The sequence below is a fragment of the Spermophilus citellus genome (assembly GCF_964194105.1).
Source record: "Spermophilus citellus genome assembly, chromosome: 17".
NCBI classification, from domain to species: Eukaryota; Metazoa; Chordata; class Mammalia; order Rodentia; family Sciuridae; genus Spermophilus; species Spermophilus citellus.
The window spans coordinates 5,673,013-5,697,435 of NC_138199.1; the positions used below are offsets into that span (position 1 = coordinate 5,673,013).

Genomic DNA, 24,423 nt, shown 5'->3' on the forward strand with positions numbered 1-24,423 from the left:
CTCTCTGGTAGCAGGTAACCCTCTTGAGATCACTCTGAATTCACCTAATTCAGATTCATAATGTCCCAAAGAATAGATTCTGAATCTCAGGAGGGCCAATCAACATGTTTTATAATTAAAATAAAAAGACCTCCAGGCTCAATAGCATGCCCCTTATAATCCCAGCAATTTGGGAAGCTGAAGCAGGAAGATAATAAATTCAAGGCCAGCCTGGGCAATTTAACAAGACCCTATCTCAAAATAAAAAATTTTTTAAAAGGTCTGGATTGAACCCTAGGTTCAATCCCTAGTTCTAAAAATAAAAGCAAAGGAAAAAAAAAAAAAAAGAGCAAGAGTAAATCCCTTCTCAAACTATTCTATGTCCTGTTCCAAGTCCCTTCATCTATGCTATGGCCACCTTTCCTTGGGAAGAGCCTGCCTCTTTCCATCACCTCCTAACCAACCATTCTATTTCTTAGTCCTGTTTTCTATATTTATTTTATTATTCAGATTACTCTTTGGCTTGTCTTATTCAAATATCATTTGGTCTTATTAATCCATCTGTGCTGAATTGAATTGTAAGAACCTAGACTGAACTTGGAGTTAATAAAGAGATGTTGACATAGCTATAAAAATGGAAACAGAGACAGTCTATGAAAAGAAAAGCCTTTTCCATGAACCCAACCCCAAAGTGGACATTGGCCCTCTTGAGGCTTTTGTACCTGCAGTATCGCACAAGGAAAAGAACCTAAATAAATCAGGCAGCGTCTACCTGAACAAAGGTCATACAAGAGCCAACCAGAAAAACTAATATGCTCATAAATGACTAAGCAGAAAAGCAAAAAGATATTTCAAATCCAAGTTTCTGTCATGGTGAATTCTACTCTGCTGCACTGGCCAGGAGTACACAGTAAACAGTAAAAACCCATAAAAATAGTCTCCATGGTATAATCAGCCAAACCAATAGTTACACATCATTGATATGCTTAGAAGTCAGTTCAGTTATTCTCAGAATTTGAAAAATGCCAGCGTTCTTCTCTCTCCTTTACTTTCCAAGGGAATGGCAATAGCTACTTGGAAGCTGAGGCAGTAAAAGAAACATTGTGACAGTTTTGAGTGAAAACCCTGTCTGTCTCTACAGGTGGTGACTTTTGATGCAGGGGGAGTCAGTGGTCACAGCAATCACATTGCTCTGTACACAGCTGTGAGGTATGATTCACTGGGTGATGGAGGTGGGACAGGGTTTGTCCATTTGCTTAGGAATCTCAGTTGCTAAAGCACTTTATCCCTGGTTATCTGAGCTCTAGGAAATATACTACTGAATTATACCACCATCACTGGTTGTGTTGCTCACTATATCTCACTAAGTCCTCTTTATGAGAAATCTCTAATAAGTCTCAGTAGGAATGTTTACTTCCTAAAGAAATGAATTTTAAAAAATCTCCTGGATACTGCAAATGGGATAATTGATTTTATTTCTCTCTTTACTTCAACCAGAGAAAGCTTCAGGGCCAATTTTGCAACCTCTGAACCACATGAACAGGACTTCAAGGAATGAGTCCTGTGAGTCAGGTGCCCCCAGCTTCATCTTCTTCCTCTCACTTCTTTCTTTCTTTATTTATTTATTTAGGTGCAGATGGACACAACACAGTGCCTTTATTTTTTATGTGGTGCTGAGGATCAAACCTGGGTCCCGCCCATGCTAGGCAAGTGCTCTCCTGCTGAGCCACAATCCCAATCCACTCTCACTTCTTTTGGCATCTTTCATTACAGATTTTGCTACTATCTCCAGTCTTTCTTTGTAAAAGGAGAATATCCACATCTGATAGTAAATCTCCTTTGTCCTTCAAAGCTACCCTATTTTACTGATATTTGTCTTCATTTATCCTATAAAACCAAAATGGAACCTCAAAGATACAGAGTGACTTAGGATCATGCAAACACAGACCATGGTAAAGTGCTTCTGCTAGGATCCAGATCAGCAGAGTGGTGGTCTTGTCTTAGATACTGAGGAAGGAAAAGGACAACCAGAAATGAAAGAGTTGTTTTATAACCTTCTTCTATACGTGTTCAATATTCTCAGTCTGGAGCAGTGAAATATTTGAACTTGAAAATGACCTCACAGTCATTAAGTCCAACTGTTTCATTTGACCGAGGCAATGAAGCGGTATGCCCAATGCTACAAGTCAACAATGGTAGAGACAGAACCAAAATCCAGGAATCCTGGTCCTCCACTCAGTCTTCTGGCGGAAACATGTCAAAACAAATCTACATTAGGACCCTCAAGCTTTTCCTTAAATCATACATCATGTAGCGGAAGATGCCAGAAATTTTTGTTCATATATTCTTTGCAGACAGCTCTCCCTGATTCTTTGGAATCAAGGGATTCTAAGGAATCAGGGGAGGCCAGACTGCTCTCCCTCCTGTAAAGACTATTCTCTTCCTGTCCCACCCAGAGGCCACAACTATAAAAATGTGTTGTTCAATGCATTAGGTCCATTCAGATTCAGGAAAGACCCATCCCTCCATTATAGCCAGAGATGCAATTTTTTTAAAGATACATGGAAAAATAGGCAACGCAGAAATGGTCTTTCTAACCATGTGGTTACCCTGAACCTTGGGCTTCCAAGACTGGTATGCATGCAAGTTGCTTGGAAACTGGAATAATGTCTCCATTCTCACTCCAGGTGCACACTGAGCCTTGTGACTTCTCACCAAGTATACAGATTGTACCAGAGAAAGGATCAGATTAGGTCTCCTGCAAACAAATCAAGAGCACTTTAGCAGTCAGGGTTGCCTGGGCACTTGAGGTTGACTTGACTGGTTCTAACCCTGGTATAGTCACCACTGAAGTGGGAAAAGCAGGGAAGGCTCATTCCAGACAGAGAACCCAGAGGGACAACTTTCTGCTGACAGAAATTCCCAGGACCATTTTCCTTAAGTGGCTGGAGTACTGCAGGCTCTCAACACCAGTGCAGGTCTTCTCCCTGCACTAGTGGAAGTCACTGTGCTTCAGATAAAACAATTTGTGGACACACCTACCATCTTTGAAAACTGTTTTCTCCGTAGTCACCTGCCTGCTAAATTCACCAGATCCATGTTAGTGTGTTCACTTGTCTGGGCCTTTCTGTGACATTTGGCTCCTCCTGTCACTCATCAAAATGCTGCTTTGACTTACCTGGCACTAGCTGGTCTTCCCTTCTCTCTGACCTTTCTGGCTACCTCTCAGTCTCTTTCTGGCTTCCCTCCCACCTGAGGCCCCTCCTTGACCCTGTCCCTATGGCCGTAAGAGCCACAAGTGCAATTCCCAGGTTGTGTACACTTCAGTTTTACCTCTTCCCTTGGATATCCCCGAGCTCTGTCCGGGATGCAGAGCAAATCACCTCCTTCTCAGGATCCCAGGGCCTTTTTCAGGCTTTTCTACTGCTTAAGGTGGATTTGCTTTGACGTGTTTCTGCCAGAAGACTGAGTGGAGAACCAGGATTCCTGGATTCTGGTTCTATCTCTGCCAGGGAGTCAGTTCCATAGGCTTTTCAACTGTCTCTCAAGTCTGATACTAATAAGTGTGTATGTGTGTTGAATCAGAAAATTACCCACTCTCTCTTCTGTCCCTAAGCTTTCAATACAACAAAACAGAAAACAATTTGGAAATTACTGCTGTTGGTTCATCCTATCCCTTCTGGGGGTAGGGGAGGTCAGAAAAGAGAAAGGAAATATTAGGAAAGAAATGTCAATGAATATTTTAAATATTTAATGTATTTTAAAATATTCTCCTACTATACTCAGGTCACAATTACAAGAGAAAATTTTTGAAGAATCTGAGGTAATCACTTTCATCTCAGGCAAAGCTTGACAGGGTCATATAGACCCGCCTCTAGATTAGTTGTCCTTGGGTGAAGTGCCTACCCTGGTCCCTTCAACTGTAAGCCAGAGGTATGGAATCCCAGAAATTTGATGATTTATGCAAAAGAAACCACCTGGGAACCTATGTAAGGGGACCATGGGCCCTGTCACCCTTCCTCAGAAGTCCCCTCACGTTAGTACAAAGGACTATGCGATTCTCACCTTCTCTCACCCTTGTCCTTCCCTCTTCCAGGGCCCTGCACTCCGAAGGGAAGTTCCCTAAAGGTAAGACCTGTTCCTATTCCAGAAAGTCACTAGAAGCTATCCCTCCAGAAGATTTACCAGAGGGAAATTTGCGAATACTGTCAGCCAAATTCCTCAAGTTCCATATCCATGTATTTAACAACCATATATCAAAATTACTTGGGTTGAAGGGATGCTGTTTGTACTGAATATAAGTGTAACAACTATTTACATAGCATTTACATTGTACTAGGTATTATAAGGTGAGATGTTTTAAAGTATACAGGGAAGATATGCATAGATTTCATGCAAATAGTCTTGTCATTTCCTTTTTTCTCTCTCTCTCTTTTGTAGCAGGGATTGAACTCAGGGGACTTAACCACTGAGCCACATCCCCAGATATTTTTTATTTTTTACTTTGAGACAGGGTCTCACTAAGTTGCTTAGGGCCTTGCTAAGTTTTAAAAGTTGGCTTTGAACTTGCGATCCTCCTGTCCCAGCCTCCCAAGTCACCGGGATTACAGTTGTGTGCACCATGCCCAGCTACTCTGTCATTTTCTATGAGACTGGAGCATCATGGTATCTGTGCGGGTCCTAGAACAAATTTCCCTGAAGTTGAGAGACGATTGTACACAGAGGCTGCTCTCAGCAGAGCAAAGGCATACTTCCTGACTCAGATCTCTCAGGTTGTATCATTGGCAAGTGCCCTGTCAGCAGATTCTGGATGTGCAGAAAGACCATATTTGTCTCCTCACCTGTCTAGTTTTCTCACAGGGTAGGTCTTTTCCACTTCTGGTATTCTGCAATCTGTTTATCCAAACTCAAATTCTAGCTCCCATTAGTTAACCAAGATGTAAGTGCCTGACAGGTGCCTCATAGAGTAAACTGCTTGAAAGAGAAACTCTTCCTAGCCCACAGGAAGGTATTTGACCCCACTTGATCACTTCCACATGACACTCCTGTTTAACCTTCTGAGCCAGTTTCAGGTTTGTCCTGCCTCACAGGAGAATATGAAAGTTGAATCAATGAGGCTGGGCATGGTGTTGCACTCCTAATCCCTGACTCAGGAGGCTGAGGAAGAAGGATTGCATGTTTGAAGCCAGCCTTAGCAACTTAGTGAGGCTGTAAGCAACTTGGTAAGACCCTGACTCAAAATAAAAAGTAAAAAGGTCTGGGGATGGGCTAGGGCCGTACCTCAGTGGCAGAGTGCTTTCCTAGCATGAGTAAGGCACTGGTTCCATCCTCAGCACCACATAAAAAAATAAATTAATAAACAAAGATATTGTGTGTCCATCTGCAACTAAAAAATGTTTAAAAAAAAAAGGTCTAGGGATGTAGCTCAGTGGTTGAGTGGCCTTGGGTTCAATCCCTGGTACCCAAAAAAAAAAAAAAAATTGAATCAGTGAGACCTAAGTAGCATGTGCCCTTTCCAGATGGCTTTACTTAGCTTACCAAACTGTGAAGTCTTTGGAACATGACTATAATTCATTTTATTTTTATATCAATCCTACGAGAAGGGTAGGTCCCACACTGGCTATACAGAGCCAATGCAGCCAGGTACAGTGGTGCACACCTATAATTCCAGCCACCTAGGAGGCTGAGGCAAGAGGATCACAAGTTCAAGGCCAGCCTCAGCAACTTAGATCCTGTCTCAAAACAAAATAAAAAGAGCTGGCATGGAACTCAGTGAAAGAGCATCCCTGTGTTCAATTCCCAGTACCCTCCCTCCCACACACACACACACACACAAAAGCCAGATTCAGGGCTGGGGCTGTAGCTCAGTAGCAGAGCACCTGCCTTGCACATATGAGGCACTGGGTTCCATCCTCAACACCACATAAAAATAAATAAATAAATATATTCTGTCCATCTGCAACTCAAAAAAATATTTAAAAGAAAAAAAAAAAAGCCAGATTCAGTGGCATCTTAGTCCCAGCTAATTGGGAGCCTAAAGCTGGAAGACACTTGAGACCAGAAGATCAAAAGCAGGCTGGGAAGGGAAAGAGAGAGGGAGGAAGATTGAGATTCAGAGCAGTTAAGGGGCTTTCCCAAGTTCTTGAGCAACAGAGCTAGAAATATGTCTCTAGCTCCCCAGTATAGAAATTCCTGTTTCCCTAGGCCTTGAGGTAGCCAGATCCTGATCTCTAGCTGTCCATCTCTTCTCAATAAGACACAGAGTGAGGTAGAGGGTAGCCAGCCAGGTCTCCTGTGGCCTTTTCACTTTTCCTCTCTGAGGAATAATGGGCAAAGAGCAGCTTTGGTGCTGTGAAGACACCTGGCAACTCCAGCCCTGCCCTAAGCCATAGAGGTGGTGGGAGTTTTCGGGGGAAAATCTGACTGAGAGCAACAAGGCTCTTTACTTTTCCCCATCCCCTCCCCATCAGGGTGTTCTGTGCTCACACTTCAGTCTGTGAATGTGCTGCGCAAGTATCTCTTCCTCCTGGACCTGCTCTGGTCTCTGCTGCATACTCAGGACATCCTCTTCGTGCTCACCAGCGAAGAAGTGGCACAGGCAAAGGTGAGGATTGCAAATTCCTGGACACCTTAGATCTGGGCCAGGCCTCTTGGCTTCTCAAAATTCTGCTCTGCAGAGACAATTCCCATAGTGCTTTCACAGCGGCTTAGCATCTCCCCCTGAGTTTTACTACTAAGCCAGCTAGACCTTGGAAGGCAGAAATTTTCAATGACTTCGAACTTTTTTCCTGATTACAATAAAACAACAAAGAACCTAAAATACAAATACTCCTTGTAGAATTAAGAAAATAAAAGTAAGAAATAAAAATTATCCACAGTCCCACCACTCAAAAGTAATCATCATTAACATGTTGGGATACATACTACTATTATATAATGGGATCACACTTTGTTTACTGTTTAAAATCTGCTTTCTTTAACAAAATATTATGAATATTTTCTCCTATGTCACTAAGTGTTCCAACTGTAATGCCTACCTATAATTCATTTGTATGGATATACCATAAATATGTCATGAATTCCTGATCATTAGACATTTCAGATTTTCCAGTTTCCAGTGCTCCTAGCTTGAGTCTAAAAGGAATTCAGACCTGCCAGGATCCTCTGTAAAGAGCCAGTGGGGCAGACAACCGAAAGCCCATTTGCCAACTGAGGAAGAGCCAGACCCACCCATGCCCTCCTAGTGAAAGTTTAGCTGTCAGTGGGGCAGGTGATTGTCAGAATCATTAGAGATGAGGAGATGAGACGAGCTCCAATTTGTCTCCAGGTGCAATCTGTAGAAGACTTAAGTCCACCTCAGAGACACAGGTAGCCTTATTTTCTCAATTTTCCACAATAAGCATTTATTCCTACTAAAAGGCACTTTGCTAGATGCTTAGAATGTATGTTGAGCAGAAATATTAATCCTCTCTTGTTGCTTTAATAGTTCATTAATTTTTTTGTTATTATTTCTGTCCTACTCTATTCATGTTTTATTCTGGGTTTTTTTTTTTTTTTTGAAAGGTTAGGCTTCTTTTTATTTTCAATCTTTTAAAAAAACTATACTTTAGGGCTGGGGTTGTAGCTCAGTAGTAGAGTGCTTGCCTCACCACGTGAGGCCCTGGGTTCCACCCTCAGCACCACATAAAAACAAATAAATAAAAATATTGTGTCCATCTACAACTAAAAAAAAAATTTTTAATTTTTTTTAATACTATTAATTTCCTTTAATGTAATCCTTTAAGTTTCCATTGTGAGTTTCTTTTAAATCCATGAGGTTTCAGGGATGTATGTTAGAGTTTGCAGATGTGTTTTTCAATTTTTATTATTTGCAGTTCCATTTTTGCCTACTTACAAAAATTTATCTGTAACTCCAAAATCAATTCTAGTGTGATCTCAAATAATACAAGCATATAGCCCAACATGTTAACAATGATTACTTCTACTACAATTCTTATTTCTTATTTTTTGCTTTTGTGAGCACTGACATAGTCATTTAAAAAGCAGTGAAAATTTTGAGCCACACATGCATGTTTCCAGGAAGATTGAGGCAAAACTACCTTGTTTCAGTCTCATACTACAGAAAAAGTATCCTTTTAGTGATGTATTTAATGCCACATTTTTTTATTTTATGATTTTTGTTGATTTTACTGTTTAAAATTACTGAAGTAGCCAGGCGCAGTGGTGCACATTCAGGAGGATCACAACTTCCAAGGCCAGCTGGGCAACTTAGCAAAACCTTCTCTCTAAGGGCTGGGGATGCAGCTCAGTTTTTTGTTTGTTTGTTTTTTTATTTAAAGTCTGAAATACAAGGCTGAAGCTGTCCAGTGTCCTTAAACAAAATAGGCTATGATAGGCCTTATGGAAAAAACAGATATATTAGATAAGCTTCATCACAAACATGAGTTCTAGTGCAATTGGCACTAGTTCAGTGTAAATCAATCAGCAAAGTATATATTAAATAATTTCTCTTTAAACAGGAACACACATAAAACAATGTTATATATTGATGTGTTAATGAAAATGTGACCAGAGGCTCACAGGAATGAGCAGTAGTCCAGTATTCACTAATTCAGTGTTCTAGTGACTTTATAGAATGGCCACAAATAATGAGAATATTGCTTTGTTGTTGATTTTTTAATGTAACTGTTTTGTGATCAATGAGTTTTGTGATCAATTATTTTATGCTTTTATCAAAGCATAAAATAAGAAAATGTGGCATTAAATACATCACTAGAAGGATAATTTTTCTGTAGTGTGAAACCTGAAACAAAGGTAGTTTTGCCTCAATCTCCCTGACTCACAGCTTCAAGTTTGGGTCCCCAGTCTAGCAGAACCCACAATGCCCCCAATCTTCCTGGGCCTTCAGTCAGTGAGCCCTCCACTTCAACCACTCATACTTGTTTATATTTTGTAGGTTCATGATACTGTTGGTTTTAGTTTTGACCCATCTGCATCTTTTTTTTAATCCTCTTTATATTTTTCTACCATGACTACAATATGGAACAGGAAGCATAAATTTGTCACATCTTGACCAAGTAAGAACAGCCAAAGTATTTTGAGAATAAGAAAATGAAAAAGCCAGGTACAGTGTCACATGCCTGTAATCCTAGCAACCTGAAGACCAAGGGCAGAAGGATCACAAATTCGAGGTCAACCTTAGGAATTTACTGAGACCCTGTATCAAAATTAAAAAACAAAAAGGGGGGGGGGGGCTGGGGATGTGGCTCAAGTGGTAACGCAGTAGCGCGCTCCCCTGTCATGGGTGCGGCCCGGGTTCGATCCTCAGCACCACATACAAACAAAGATGTTGTCTCTGCCAAAAACTAAAATGTAAATAAAATATTTTTAAAAAAAGGGTTGGGGGTTTAGCTCAGAGGTAGAACACCCTGACTTCAATCCCCAGTGAAGGAAAGAAAAAGAGAGGGAAGGAGAAAGAAAGAAAAGGGAGAAGGGGGAAGAGAGGGAGAAAAGAAGGGGAGGAGTGGAAAAGAAAGAACAAGTAACTTATTTGAACTTATTTGCTAGCAAAGTGGAAAAGATCATTACTGAAGCTTTAAATGAAATGGGTTTATAAATTGTTACAGCCTTCAAGGAAGCAAAAGTAATGAATGTCAGAAGGGGTTTCAGAAATTGTTCTTACCTTTGCATGTTTTTGATACATTAAGCAAAAACCAACAGGTTACAGAACAGATTTATAGAGTATCTAGGTGTTGGAATTTAATGTGAATTTTATCTTTTTCTTTTAAAATATAACTAATTATACTATTTATAGAAACTCTCATCCAATAATTTATACTTTTTGAATTTTATCCTAAGGAAACAAACAAAGATGTGTCCAGGAACTTATATGCAATGTTATCATTAGTATAATTTTTTAAAACTTTTTTTTAGTTGTACATGGACACAATACCTTTATTTTATTTATTCATTTTTATGTGGTGCTGAGGATCGAACCCAGTACCTCACATGTGCTAGGCAAGCACTCTACCACTGAGCTATAACCACAGCTTTCATTAGTATAATTTTTAAATGTTTTTTTTTTTTGTAGTTAGACACGATACCTTTATTTTATTTATTTATATGTGGTGCTGAGGATTGAACCCAAGGCCTTGCACATGCTAGGTGAGCACTCTACCGCTGAACCACAACCCCAGCTCCTCATAGTATAATTTAGAGTAGCTAAAATAGGAACAATATTCAGCAGGTGAATGAAATAGTAAGCCAGCCTTATTTTGAAGAATATTTAGTGAAAATGCTCCGAAAGCAGAAACACAAAACTTTATACCCGATTTTGATTTTTATGGGACTATTCCTTCTAACTTTTGAGCAAAAACAATAATTTAAAAAATACACTTGGTAGCTGGGCATGGTGGTGCATGCCTGTAATCCCAGCAGCTCAGGAGGCTGAGGCAAGAAGATCATGAGTTCAAAGCCAGGCACTAAGCAACTCAGTAAGACCCTGTCTCTAAATAAAATACAAAATAGGGCTTAGGATGTGGCTCAGTGGTCAGGGACCCCTGAGTTCAATTCCCAGTGCCCAAAAAAAGAAAAATAAAAAATACAGTTGTTAAAAAACAATGAATAATTTTTTATTATTATTATATTTTTAGTGGTCAATGGACTTTTACTTTATATGTGGTGCTAAAGATTGAACCCAGGGCCTCACACATGCCAGGCAAGTGCTCTATCACTGAGCCACAACCCCAGCCCCGACTGCCGCAGTCTGGCTGGGCACAGAATCATGAGCCACTCACAGCTTTGTAGATTCAAACAGCAATTCTTTATTCCCAAACTCACACCGGCCCTCTACAAACACGTTCTGGGGAAATTCACGTTCTGCCACAAAATTCACATACTCCACCAGGCTTTGAATCCCAAATACTTTCTGAATTCCATGAGAACTCAACAGGAATGCAGGCAGCAGGATACGCCCTATTCCCAGTAGGAATAACCTTAAACTTGGAAGGCCCTAAACCCAGATTGTTCTAAACCGGAACGCCCTAAACCCAAGGAGCAGGATACTCCCTAAAACCTGATCCGCCCTAATCCAGTAGGATCCTCCTTAAACCCGGATCCACCCTGGTCCTTGAGCAGGGTCACCTTTCTCAAACATACATGCAATGTCACTGCAAATGTCCATTTCCATGAGTCCTTCCTCTAAGCAACATGGGGTATGCTGACAAGGAAATTTCGATGCGTCATTCCTACTTGGCAATGGCTCTCAGCACCGACAATAAATAATTTTTGTAAGTGCCCATCTTATTGAAGGAGTGTTAAAAATCATTGAAAGATTTAAGCACTTGGGCACTATACTGTGGGAAACCCTTTTAACTTAGAATCTGTTCCAAGCTGACAGATCAAGTATGGTTTGGACTACAAAGGTCATCCGGTCGGTCATCCTTTCTCCCAATGTTTTTGTTTTTGGTTTTTTTTTTTTAGAGAGAGAGAGAGATTTTTTTAAAATATTTTTATTTTTCAGTTTTCGGTAGACACAACATCCCTATTTTATTTTATGAGGATCAAACCCAGCACCCTGCGCATGCCAGGCGAGTGCGTTACCACCTGACCACATCCCCAGCCCTCTCCCAGTGTTTTTGTAAACATTTTGATTCTCAGCACCACATGTAAATAAAATAAAGGTCCATTGACAACTAAAAAAATATTTTTTAAATAAATAAATAAACATTTTATTTTTATTATGGTTTTCAAAATGTTAACATTATTCTCTTGAGTTCATGTGTCCTTTTTGTTTTCTTTTTTTTAATTTTTTTTTTTTTTTAGTTTTTTTAGGTGGACACAATATCTTTATTTTACATTTATGTGGTGCTAAGAATTGAACCCAGTGCCTCACGCATGCTAGGCGAGTGCGCTACCACTTGAGCCACATCCCCAGCCCCTCCTTTTTGTTTTCTGATAGTAAATTTCACTTATAATTTTCATTGTGTTTGCTGTGGAAAAAATACTATGTAACATTTTGCCTAGATTGTATAGTGAGATAGTTCTATTCCGATTCCCTTTACCATCCAAATCATGATTATCACAAGTATGTTTACAGCTCTAAAACCACATATATTCTGACAATAAATATTTACATTTACATTAAGGATTACATAAAGGTTTGCAATAATATTACCTTAGTTAAGTTATGGTACTTAGAGAACAATAGCAATTTTTTATATATATGTCCTACATAGTTAAACCAGTTACCATGATCTGTTTAAAAATGGAACTGTACTAGGTCCAAATAACAAGAAAATATACATTTCCTCTGTTAGGTGGGAAGACTAACCCATACCTGTGTACCTTCCTTTTTTTTTTTTTTCCCAATAGTGATTATGTCTTCCAGTTTACCTAATTCAGAGAAGTCTGGGCATAGTATTCTAGCCTGCTTCCCCTCGGACACCTTTGTTTGTGTTGTATAGGTAAGGTAGCAGAGCAAAATGAGGCTGTAGAGTCCATCAGATGGCTCTGGGTTTGAATCTCAGCTCTGCTACCTACTAGCTATTTGAGATTAATGAGTGTCCTCATCTACTTACTGGGGGGAAAAAAAGCAATAATAATAGTACATACTATTATTAGAATAACACGGTTATTCACATTGAGATGATGATTGTAGACTGTTGTACCAATAGTAAATGCTTTAGCTACCCTTAGCATCATCTGCTTTAATCACAATGAAGTAAGTAGGAGATGAGAAGGGAAGGTCAATCCAGAGAGGTTCATGGGCTATAGAACGAAACCAAATAATGCTATAGCACAAAGTATATTAGTGGGAGGAGGGATTTCAGATGAGGAAACAACTCTGAAAGTAATAGAAATAGCTCCAGATCAAATGTACCTAACTGGTCCCCTTTGATTCTTCTAGAGAGCCATGTACTGCCATGGAAGCCAACTCCTCTGGTTCCGCCGCCTCTATATTCTCTTCTCCAGGTACATGAGAATCAACTCACTGCACTTCCTCTGAGGCTTTGAAGAGTTTTCAGATCTAAGGAACAAAGGAGAAAAGTAGACCAGGAAGACAAGGGGCCTGCCTGGAGATGGCTTATCTTCCTGAGTCAAAGGAGTTCCCAGCTGAGTGCCTCTGCAAAGGGGACCCTGTTGGCCAATGGGCTACCCAAACTCTGGCTTCTTCCTCTGGTGAGGGGGGCAGGGTGGAATGAAGAACTGAAAACAAACCAACCCAAGGATAATTCAAATTCTTGTGAAAAAATAATTTGCATAATGACAAAGCGTATGTCAAACACCTAGCACAGAGCCCAGACAAATTGCTGTTATCACAAATGAATGCAGAATGTACTAAAAACACTTACAGGTAGGATCTTTAATTGCTTCTGAAGTAGGCTGTCTTAGTTTTGGGTTGGTATAACTGAATACCACAGATTGAGTAATTTATAAAGAACTGAGGTTTATTTAACTCTTGATTCTGGAAGCTGGGAGCAAGACATAGGCTTCTGCTTGACATTTAATGAAGAGCTTCCTGCATCATAATAAGGCAGCGGGCATCACATGGCAAGATAGAGCAAGTGAGCCAAAGTACTTATTTCTATAACAAAGCTACTCCCATGATAATTCATTAATCTGTAAATGACCCAGTCCTCTCCCAAAGACCCTACCTCTTAACACTGATGCATTGGGGACCATATGTCCAACACATGGATACCAGGAGACATGTCCAAATCATAGATTTACTGAAAATACATGAGCCAGGTGCAGTGATGCACACCTATAATCCCAGCAATTTGGGAGGCTGAGGCAGGAGGATCCCAAGTTCAAGGTCAGCCTCAGCAACTTAACAAGACTCTATCTCAAAAATATAAAAAAGAACTGAGGATGTAGCTCAGTAGTAAAGTACCCCTGGGTTCAATTCCCAGTACCAAAAAAGAATAGTATGCGCGCGCGCGCGCACACACACACACACACACACACACACACACACACACACACAAATATTACAGTCTGTTGAATTAGTTCAACCATAATTCCCTAAATTTTTTTCTGGCTGGTTTACCTTTTTATCGGAGCTGGAGAAATCATCCTCTATTTAACATGACAATCATGGATTGATGCACCCAAGTGTCCTTCACAGTGATGGGCTCTGTTGTATGCAGAACAGACTGCCTGAGCCTGACTCTCAAACAGCTTATAACTGAATATCTCAGCTTAGTCTTGGGAGAAGTAGGAAATAGGAAGATAAATCTGGAACTTAAAAAAAAACAAAAAAAAAAAAAACTTAAGAACCTGATGTCTTTAAATGGTTCAACAAATTAAAACTTTCTGAGAGGATTGGCTTGTAAGCTATAGGCAAAGTCCAACTCATGGTCCAGAAAAGTGGCTTGAGACAGGGAAGCTTAGTTGTGAAGAGAGAGACAAGTGACTCTAGGTTTGAAGCCAGAAGACAAGCAACATACTTATGACAAGACACGAGATTCTCTATCTCAATTCTCTCATCTGCAAAATGGGGAAGAATAATGGTTTAACTTCAGAGAACGGAACAAAAGGATGTCTTAGGGTACATAACAAAGAATCTAGCTCTCGGTGCCAGGAAAGATTAGCTGCTGTTGTTTTTCTGAGAAATAATCAAGTAGGCATTAAGCATAAGGACTAACATACATAAAAGTCCTAGACAAAAGATCCTGGTGTGCTTTGCCTGCCCAGTGAGTATCCCCTACCTGCAACATAAAACCGGGGAATTGCTTCCTTCATAGCAACAGGTTGGAGATCTGCTTGTTTAGACTCTCCACCCAACTTGTACCACTTTACTCAATGTCACCATTATTTTTTTTTTTAAAGAGAGAGTGAGAGAGGAGAGAGAGAGAGAGAGAGAGAGAGAATTTTTAATATTTATTTTTTTAGTTCTCGGCGGACACAACATGTTTGTTGGTATGTGGTGCTGAGGATCAAACCCGGGCCGCACGCATGCCAGGCGAGCGCGCTACCGCTTGAGCCACATCCCCAGCCCGTCACCATTATTTTATATGCCTCCTAAGACCACATGAGACTGACAGAACTATTAGGCCCTGAAGCTGAAATTGAAAAAGCAAATCTGGTTGTGTGATTTGTCCATTGAAAATTTGTCAATATGTCCTAAAATCTTCCACATAAAAGTATGACCAAAAGCAAGCTACTAACATTGGCTGGAATGTGGTGGCAGTGGGTGACCTCTGTCTTGCTACTAGGAAGACAAACACTAAACTAGTTTTTCCTTTCTGATCCAAGGAAATACTTAGAAAGTGAAAATGACACACACAAAGATCATCATACTATTACTTACAATAGCAGTACTGGGAAAATCCAGTGATGTAATAGTTTTATAACAAAGAAAATGTTCATAATATATTAAAATTTTTAAAGCAAGTTAGGAATCTCTTTTTTATTAAATGAATATACAAATATATAACATGCAAATATATACGTAGATACATATTTGATATCTAAATCCATAGGTAAATACTAACTAGGAAGGTTGTCTTTCAACAGTGGACATTTACAGTTATAAAAGATGTATGGTTGTTTATGAATAAGTATTGTTTTGTTTTGGAAGATCCCCAGCCCTTGTTATTTTTTATTTTGAGAAAGGGTATCCCTAAGTTGCTGGAGGCTAGCCTCAAATTGCTTCAGTCTTCCAAATTGCTTGGATTACAGGTGTGTGCCACCGCACCTTCTATGAATAGGGTTTTTGGGGGAGGTGTGGGGCATACCAGGGAATGAACCCAGTGGTACTTAACTAGTGAGCCACATCCACAGCCTCCCACCTTTTTTTTTCTTTAGATGTTGATGGACCTTTTATTTTTAATATACCTTTATTTTATTAATTAATTTATTTTTATATGGTGTTGAGGATTGAACCCAATGCCTCACACATGCTAGGCAAGTGCTCTACCACTGAGCCACAATCCCAGCCCCACTTTTTTATATTTTATGTAGAGACAGGGGTCTTACTGAGTGATTTAAGACCTCAATAAGTTCCTGAAGCTGATTTGAATTAACAATCCTTCTGCCTTAGACTCCCAAGCCGCTGGGATTATAGGCATGTGCCACCACACCCAGCCCTATGAATAGTTTTGATGTGAGAAATACTTTTTTTAAAAATATCTTTATTTTTATTTATTTTTATGTGGTGCTGAGGATCAAACCCAGGGCCTCACACGTGCTAGGTGAGCGCTCTACAGCTGAGCCACAACCCCAGCCCCAAGAGAAATACTTTTGATACAATGTGAAGCCAAAATAATTTGTATAGCCAGTATAATGTCACACATAAAAAATCCGATTAATTAAAGAAAAGCTAGCTGTTTTTACATTGCTGGTGGACGTATAAAATTATGGAGGACAATATGCACTTTTTTTAAAAAATATTTTTAGTTGTAGATAGACACAGTATCTTTATTTTTATGTGGTGCTGAGGCTCGAATCCAGTGCTAGGCAAGCACTCTACCACTAAGCCACAAACCCAGCCCCAAAATTGCATACGCTTTGATCCAGCATTACCATATCCATGAATTTATACTATAGATTTACTCCACATGACTAAAGAGGTATGTCAAAATAGACATTGAAACGCTACTTCTTTTTTTATATTTTTTTTATTGTAGATGAACACAATATCTTTATTTTAGGGGCAGAGGATTGAACACAGTGCCTCACACATGCTAGGCAAATGCTCTACCACTGACCTACAACCCCAGCCCAAAAACACTATTTATTTCTCTTTTTTTTAATTTATTTTTTAGTTTTAGGTGGACACAATATCTTTATTTGGGTTTTATGTGGTGCTGAGAATCGAACCCAGTGCCTCTCGCATGCTAGGCAAGCGCACTACCACTTGAGCCACATCCCCAGCCCCAAAACACTATTTCTAATAGTAAAATATTGAACCAGTTCAGAGGTCTCTCAGTTAAGGGTTCATTAAATAAACTGCGGACACACCAATAGAATAGATATGAGTTGGCATGCTAGCAGACCCCCAAATCACAGCAGCTCAGGAGGCTGAGGCAGGAGGATCACAAGTTCAAAGCCAGCCTCAGCAACTCAGCTAGGCTCTCAGCAGCTTAGTGAGACTGTCTCAAAATAAAAAAGGGGGGGTGCTGGGGATGTGGATCAGTAGTTGAGCATCCAAAGTTCAATTCCCTAGTACTTAAAAAAGAGATTATGACAAAACTAGTTTTTAAATAAATAAATAAAATACAAAATAGGTCTGGGGATGTGGCTCAGTAGTGAGTACCCCTGAGTTCAATCCCCAGTACCAACAACAACAACAAAAAAAGATAAAAAAGAACAGAGCCAACAGCCACTGGAGAAATTAGGAAGGCAATTGTAATAGACTTACCAATTATAAGATGTTCCTAGCCCAGATGGTTTTACTACTGTTTAAAGGATAAAATAGACAATTCCTCCAATTCATAGATAAAACATGAATTACCACAAAAAAAGAAAACTGACAATTTCATTGTGAATATGGATGCAAAAATATAAAAGATTAGCAAATTGAATCCAACAATGCAACAAAAGAATCACTACTGTACAATCAAGTAGGGTATTATTCCAGGAATGCAAGAATGGTTCTACTTAGGGAAATCCATTAAAGTAATTCATTATATCAGCAAGTTAAAAAGAAAAACTACATTCGTTTACTTAATAGATGCTGAAAGATGACAAGATGCAGCCATTATTCCTGATAACAACTCCTAAGAAAAATAGGAGGAAAAAAATAAAATAAAATATATATAATGAAGACCCTACCAAAATCCAGCAGATTAAAACTAACTCAAGGTAGAATTTTCACTTTTATGGCTATTTATCCATTCTTTTCTCAATAACTATACTTTTTTTTTCTCTTTTCCTTAATTAGAGTTTCCATGTGTTGGCTTATTTCATTTTTCAAAGAAAAATATCCATATGTTTTGAAGGATCAAGCTGATAAAGGGACACAGAAAAATAAAAAACTGGTATAAGTATTAGAAAAGACAACTGTGGGGGCTGGGGATACAGCTCAGTTGGTAGAGTGCTTGCCTTACATGCACAAGGCCCTAGCTTCATCCCCAGCACCACACACACACACACACACAAAAAAAAAAAAAAAAAAAGAAAGAAAAGGCAACTGTGTTAGAAACGCAAGAAACATTAATAAAGTCTATAATAAATGAGAGAATTTTAGATTTCTTATATTGGCTATTACTTGACAGAAATGAAAATGGAATGTCAAGAACTTAAATCAAGAAATAACTTCAGCATAAAAATACAAGGTTGGTTGGTTAGTTTGTTTGTTTATAGTGGTCCTGAGGATCCAACCCAAGGCCTCACATATGCTAGGCTGAGCTACACCCTTAGCCTAAGGAAGATTTATATAAATTTTACAATTACTATTAAAATTTCAGTCATTTTTTAACAAAAATTTACAAGCTGATTCTAAAGTTTATATGGAATTCCAAGAGAATCAGAAGCCTAAACAATCTGGAAAAAGAAAGTTCTTTAAAGACTCAACACTTTCCAATTTGAAAAATTACTACAAAGGCCTAAGTGTAAGAATTAAAACTGTACAACTGTTTTTTTTTTTTTATCAAAGAGAGAGAGAGAGAGAGAATTTTTAATATTTATTTTTTTCAGTTTTTCGGCAGACACAACATCTTTGTTTGTATGTGGTGCTGAGGATCGAACCCAGGCCGCACGCATGCCAGGCGAGCGCGCTACCTCTTGAGCCACATCCCCAGCCCTAAAACTGTACAACTCTTAAGAGATAACATAGTTATAGATCTTTCTGACCTTGTAATAGACAGTGGTTTCCTAAATATAATACTAAAGGTCGACTTTAGCTCATGCTAAAGTCTGTCTAAATATAACACTAAAAGCACAAGCAACAAAAGAAAAAAAAATGAAATTTGTGTACATCAAAGGACACTATCATGAAAGCGAAATGGGAGAAAATATTTCAAATCTTACATCTATCTGACAAAGGTCTTGTATCCAGATTATGCAAAGCAACCTTGCAACTAAACAACAACAAATTTTTAAGTAGGTAAAGGACTTGAATTACATTTCTCCAAAGAAGATATATAGATACCCAACAAGCACAAGAACATCACTAGTTACTAAGAGAATACAAATCAAAACCTCCATAAGAATCCATTTGACACCCACTAAGATATAATTTTAAAAGGAAAATAAGTGTTGGTGAATATGTGAGCCAGGCGTAATCCTGTAATCCCAGTGGGACAGGAGGCTGAGGCAGGAGGATCAAAGCCAGCCTTAGCAAAAGCGAGGCACTAAGCAACTCTGACCCTGTCTGTAAATAAAATATACATAATAGGGCTGGGGTTATGGCTAAGTGGTAGAGCACTTGCCTTGCAAATGTGAGGCACCAGATTTGATCCTTAGCACCACATTAAAATAAAATAAAGGTATTATGTCCATGTGTAACTAAAAAATAATAATGATAATTAAAAAACATAATAGGGCTGGGATGTGACTCAGTGGTACAGTCCCTGAGTTCAATCCCTGGTACCAAAAAAAAAAAAGATGTTAAAAAAAACTGGAGCCTTCATACTTGCTGGTGGGAATGTAAAGTGGTACAGCTGCTGTGTAAAACAGTTTGATGGTTCCTCAGTACTTAAAGATTTACCTCATTGGTAAATATAAGGTCCTGGGTTTCAACCCAAGTACCACCAAAAAGAAAAAGAAAAAAAAAAAAAAGTTACTTTGGGATGGGAATATAGCTTAGCTGTAGAGCACTTGCCTCTCTGGTCATGTTTTTTTATATGAACTGGAGCAGTTTTCTATGCACAAGGTCCTGGGTTTGATCCATAGTACCATAAAATAAATGAAATAAATTTTAATATAAAATAAAAATATATTCAAAAAAGAACCATCCAAGAATAGTCAGAATATAAATAATAAAAAGGACAGTAATGTGAGGACTGCCTTTCTATATATTAAAACATATAAAGCCATTGCAGTCAAAACAGTAAAATATAGGCCCAAGAGTAAATAGATGTTGAATCAAAGAGAAAAATCCAGAAACAAATTGTGTGAGAAAACTACATGATAAAAATGACATTTCAATTCATTGGAGAAAATGATATCAAGATGGTTGGCCATGCACTGGGAAAGAAGTAAAGACTCCCAACATCATAGCATATACCAAAATACATTCTAGATGAAATAAAACTTATGGATAAACACTATAAAAACTAAAATATCATTTAAGAAATTTTGAAGACTAAATGCACACACACACATACTTGGAATATGATTGACCTTACCAAGCCAGGCTGCAAATCCATAAAGGTGAAGGAAAGGAGATTTCACAGTGAAGCTTTATTTTTTTTGGGGGGGGGGAGAGGTGCTGGGGAGTGAACCTAGAACCTTGATGGTAGGCAAACTCTCTGCCACTGAGACAATGTTGTTTTTTTTTTTTTTTTTTTTTAGAGAGAGAGAATTTTTTTTTTTTTTAATATTTATTTTTTAGTTCTCGGCGGACACAACATCTTTGTTGGTATGTGGTGCTGAGGATCGAACCCGGGCCGCACGCATGCGAGGCAAGCGCGCTACCGCTTGAGCCACATCCCCAGCCCGAGACAATGTTTTTTAAAAAAAATATAGTAACATGTAATAGCTGTACTAATATCCTTAACAAATGTCCTCAAAGAAAAACAGTTTAAGGCCTTGATGGTGAACGCCTATAATCCCAGCTACTCCAGAGGCTGAGGCAAAAAGATCCCAAGTTCAAGGCCAGCCTGGGGAACATAGAGACCCTGTCTCAAAAACAGCTAAGGATGTAGCTCAGTGATAAAGCACCCCTGGGTTCAATCCCTAGTACCCGCCCCTCCTCAACACACACACACCAAGGATTAAGGATGGAAAATTCACAAAAGAGGAAACCTTTGGCCATTTGGCCAAAACACATGAAACACTATTCTATTTCAGTAGCAGCCAAAATACAGAAATTAAGACAAAACTGAAAAATCCATTTGAATAGAACTATCCCTCTGAACTTTGAGATTGCTGACCCTTGTGTGTACCACCTGCAGCCTTATCCTGCCAATGAGATTCCTATCCATGCTGAAAATATGATCATGATTTTGAAATTAAGTGACCAGCAATTAAAAGCTGAATGACACACAGTTTTACTAAGTTCCACCTGGGAGAAATCTAAGAAGTTTCAGAGAAGTGAGGTCACAAGGGCAAGAATTCTAGTTATCTATAAAAAGTCAGAACTTATAAGCTCAGAATTGCCAGTGTTAGTTCTCTTGAGGTTTTGGGTCAAGTTGATGGAAATAATCATATGATATTATTGAATGGAGGGTAACCCCAGGAAACAGCAAAACCTGGAAAATTGGGGCAGGGGTGTGTAGTTAAGTTGTAAAACACCTACCTAGAACATGTGAGGCACTGGGTTAGATCCTCAGCCCTGCTTAAAAATAAATAAAGATATCGTGTCCATCTACAACTAAATAAAATTTTTTAAAAAGGTGGAATATCCTTTATGTTAACCTGAAATTAGAATCATCATAGTGACCTGGAACTTTGTCCTGCTCCTCCTGCCCCAAGAATGGCAGAACAGAGAGTCAATAGATATTCCTTGAGCTTTTCATCACTCACAAACGTAAGCACTGACCTTTGTACCTTGAGGTTTAAAGAAATGGAGGTTGATTTCCTTTTCAGGAAAGGGACCTGAAAGAATCTCAGCACTTGGACTTCCACCAACTATAGCTAGATGAATCTGACCTCAGAAGTTCTTATAGTCCTTGTTTCCTTCCTTTATGAATTCAGAAGGAAAAAAAAAAAAAGTTGGAACAAACAAGTCTCCAAATTCCTCAATGGGGCATGTGTAGGAATATCATAGGAAAGGCAGTTTCTGGGAAAAGAGAGGAGAGAGGGGCACCACATGGTTGGAGGCCTCCATTTGGCTTGTTCTCCAGGCAAGGACTCTCTCCAGGGCAGCTAGGATGCTACCCAAGGCATGCAACATCCCTACTTACTGTCTTAGTCAGAGCTCCTCTTGGCTGGTATCAAATTCTTCCAAACAAGCAGGAAATTTCCACTTGATGGTGGCTAAGGAGACTTAAAGTAAGACAATTTCCACTTATGGGACCAATAGTAGTGTCTGACTTTGGCCAGTGACCTCACTGGCCAAACTGTCCCACTGCAGAGGGATAGTTTCGGCAGGCTAGCTTAGAAATTCATCAAGGTGACCTAAATAAGTTCATTATAGCAAGGGCTGGGAGTATAGCTCAGTGGTAAAGAGGTTGCCTAGCATGTGCTCTACTAAAGTATTAAAAAAAAAAAAACATGCCAAGAATAATAGCATTCCTTTCTACCAGCAATAATCAAGTGTGAAAAAGAAAATCTTGTCTTTACAAAAAAAACCTGTAAAGACAAGATCCCATTTGGACAAACAAAAAAATAAGATTGCAGGTGCTGGGGTTGTGGCTCAGTGGTAAAGTGCTTGCCTAGCATGTAGGCACTGGGTTCAATCCTCAGCACTACATATAAATAAATAAACAGATAAATAAATAAATAAATAAGGAATTGTGTTCATCTACAACTAAAAATATATATTAAAAAAAATAAGATTGCTAGGGTTAAACTGTACTATCTGGATGGAGAGTAGCATAAAACTTATCCAAGAAACAAAACAACAAACCAACTGGTGATATGTGCCACATTTCAAACTGATATGAGAGCCAGTAGTGGAATAACAGGGTAAGGGCAGAGGTTAGTTAATAGATAAAAGGTTGACAGAATAAGTTCTAGTGTTCTACACCACAGTAGGTTAGCTATAGGTATAGCTAACAATAATTTAGAGAGGTTTTGGGTTTGTGTTTTGTTTTGGATTGAACCCAGGGGCTTTATCCCTGAGCTATACCCCAACCCCTTTATATTTTTTAAAATTATTTTTTTATTACTATTATTTATTTTACCAGGGATTGGACTCAGGGGCACTCAACCAGTGAGCCACATCCCCCAGCCCTGTTTTGTATTTTATTTAGAGACAGGGTCTCACTGAGTTGCTTAGCGCCTCGCTTTTGTTGAGGCTGGCTTTGATCCTCCTGCTTCAGCCTTGAGAGCCACTGGGATTACAGGCATGCACCAACTGTTTATTTTTAGACTGGGTCTCACTAAGTTGCCCATGTGAACCTCAAAATTGCACTTCCTCCTGCCTCATCCTTCCAAGTTGAGTAGCTGGGTTTACAGGGATGCACCATCATAGCTGGCTAGAAGAGAGGATTTTGAATGTTCTTCCCAAATACGTGATAAATATTTAAGGTGCTAGATATGCTAATTACTCTGCTTTGATCATTACACATTTGTGTATACATATTGAAATATCACACTGTACCCCATAAACAGTACAATTATATGTCAACTGAATAGAAAAAAGACAGAGTACCATAAATCCTATTCTTTCCCAAATTATTTATAAATTTAATATGCTTATAATCAAAAGCCAAGCCTATAGTCCCAGTTACCTGAAAGGCTGAAGCAGGAGTATCACTTGAGTCCAGAAATTTGAAATTCAACTTGATTTTATATCTTACTTGATTTGCTAATTCTAAAATTAATCTGGTTGGTCCTGGTTGCACACACCTGTGATCCCAGAAACTCTGGAGGCTGAGGCAGGAGAATCACAAGTTCAAAGCCAGCATCAGCAACTCAACAAGACCCTGTCTGAAAATAAAAAGGGCTGGAGATGCCAGGCGCGTAACGCACACTTGTAATCCCAGCAGTTTAGGAGACTGAGGCAGGAGGATCAAGAGTTCAAAGCCAGTCTCAGCAAAAGTGAGGCACTAAACAACTCACTGAGATCTCTAAATAAAATAGAGCTGGGGATGTAGCTCAGTGAGTGAGTTCCCCTGAGTTCAATCCCTGGTACAAAAAAAAAAAAAAAAAAAAAAAAGCATGGGGAGGGGATAGTTTCTTTAAGTACCCCTATGTTCAATCCCCAATACCAAATAAGTAAGTAAATAAATAAAATCTGGAGGGCTGGGGTTATGGCTCAGCGGTAGACAACTTGCCTAGCAAGTGTGAGGCCGAGTTCGATTCTCAGCACCTCATATAAATAAAATAAAGGTCTATTGACATCTAAAAAAAAAAATTCATCTGGAGTACAAAAATGCATAAGAATGAATAATATGGGGGGATTTACCCTCTCAGATTATTTAAAGTACATTATAAAGCTTAAGAGTTTAAAACAATTTGGTATTTGTAGAACTATAGAAAAAGAGATGATGAAACAAACAAATGTTAAGAGTCCAGGGGAAAAAAACTAAATGTGACTTTTTTTTGGGGGGGGGGGGCTATATCCCTAGACCTTTTTTATTTTGAACCAGGGTCTCACTAAATTGCTGAGGCCACCCTCTAATTTATGATTTTCCTGCTGCTAATTTTGTACCTAGTAAATGCAACATT

The 24,423-nt window shown here is 39.0% G+C and overlaps 1 protein-coding gene across 4 annotated transcripts in view; it reads left to right on the forward strand.

The window, feature by feature from the left end:
- The window catches only part of PIGL (phosphatidylinositol glycan anchor biosynthesis class L), a 109,615-nt gene extending 91,500 nt beyond the window's left edge, over positions 1-18,115 (forward strand). Inside the window, exons 4-7 of one of the 4 annotated variants that reach the window (XM_081270958.1) lie at positions 1,121-1,188; positions 4,076-4,107; positions 6,450-6,583; positions 12,887-18,115. In XM_081270958.1, the coding sequence (XP_081127084.1) occupies positions 1,121-1,188; positions 4,076-4,107; positions 6,450-6,583; positions 12,887-12,985 (333 nt within the window). In that variant the 3' untranslated portion in view covers positions 12,986-18,115. The remainder of the gene's footprint in view (positions 1-1,120; positions 1,189-4,075; positions 4,108-6,449; positions 6,584-12,886) is intronic. The other 3 variants (XM_081270959.1, XM_081270960.1, XM_081270961.1) reach the window with 3 other exon arrangements.
- The last annotated feature ends 6,308 nt before the right edge of the window (positions 18,116-24,423 follow it).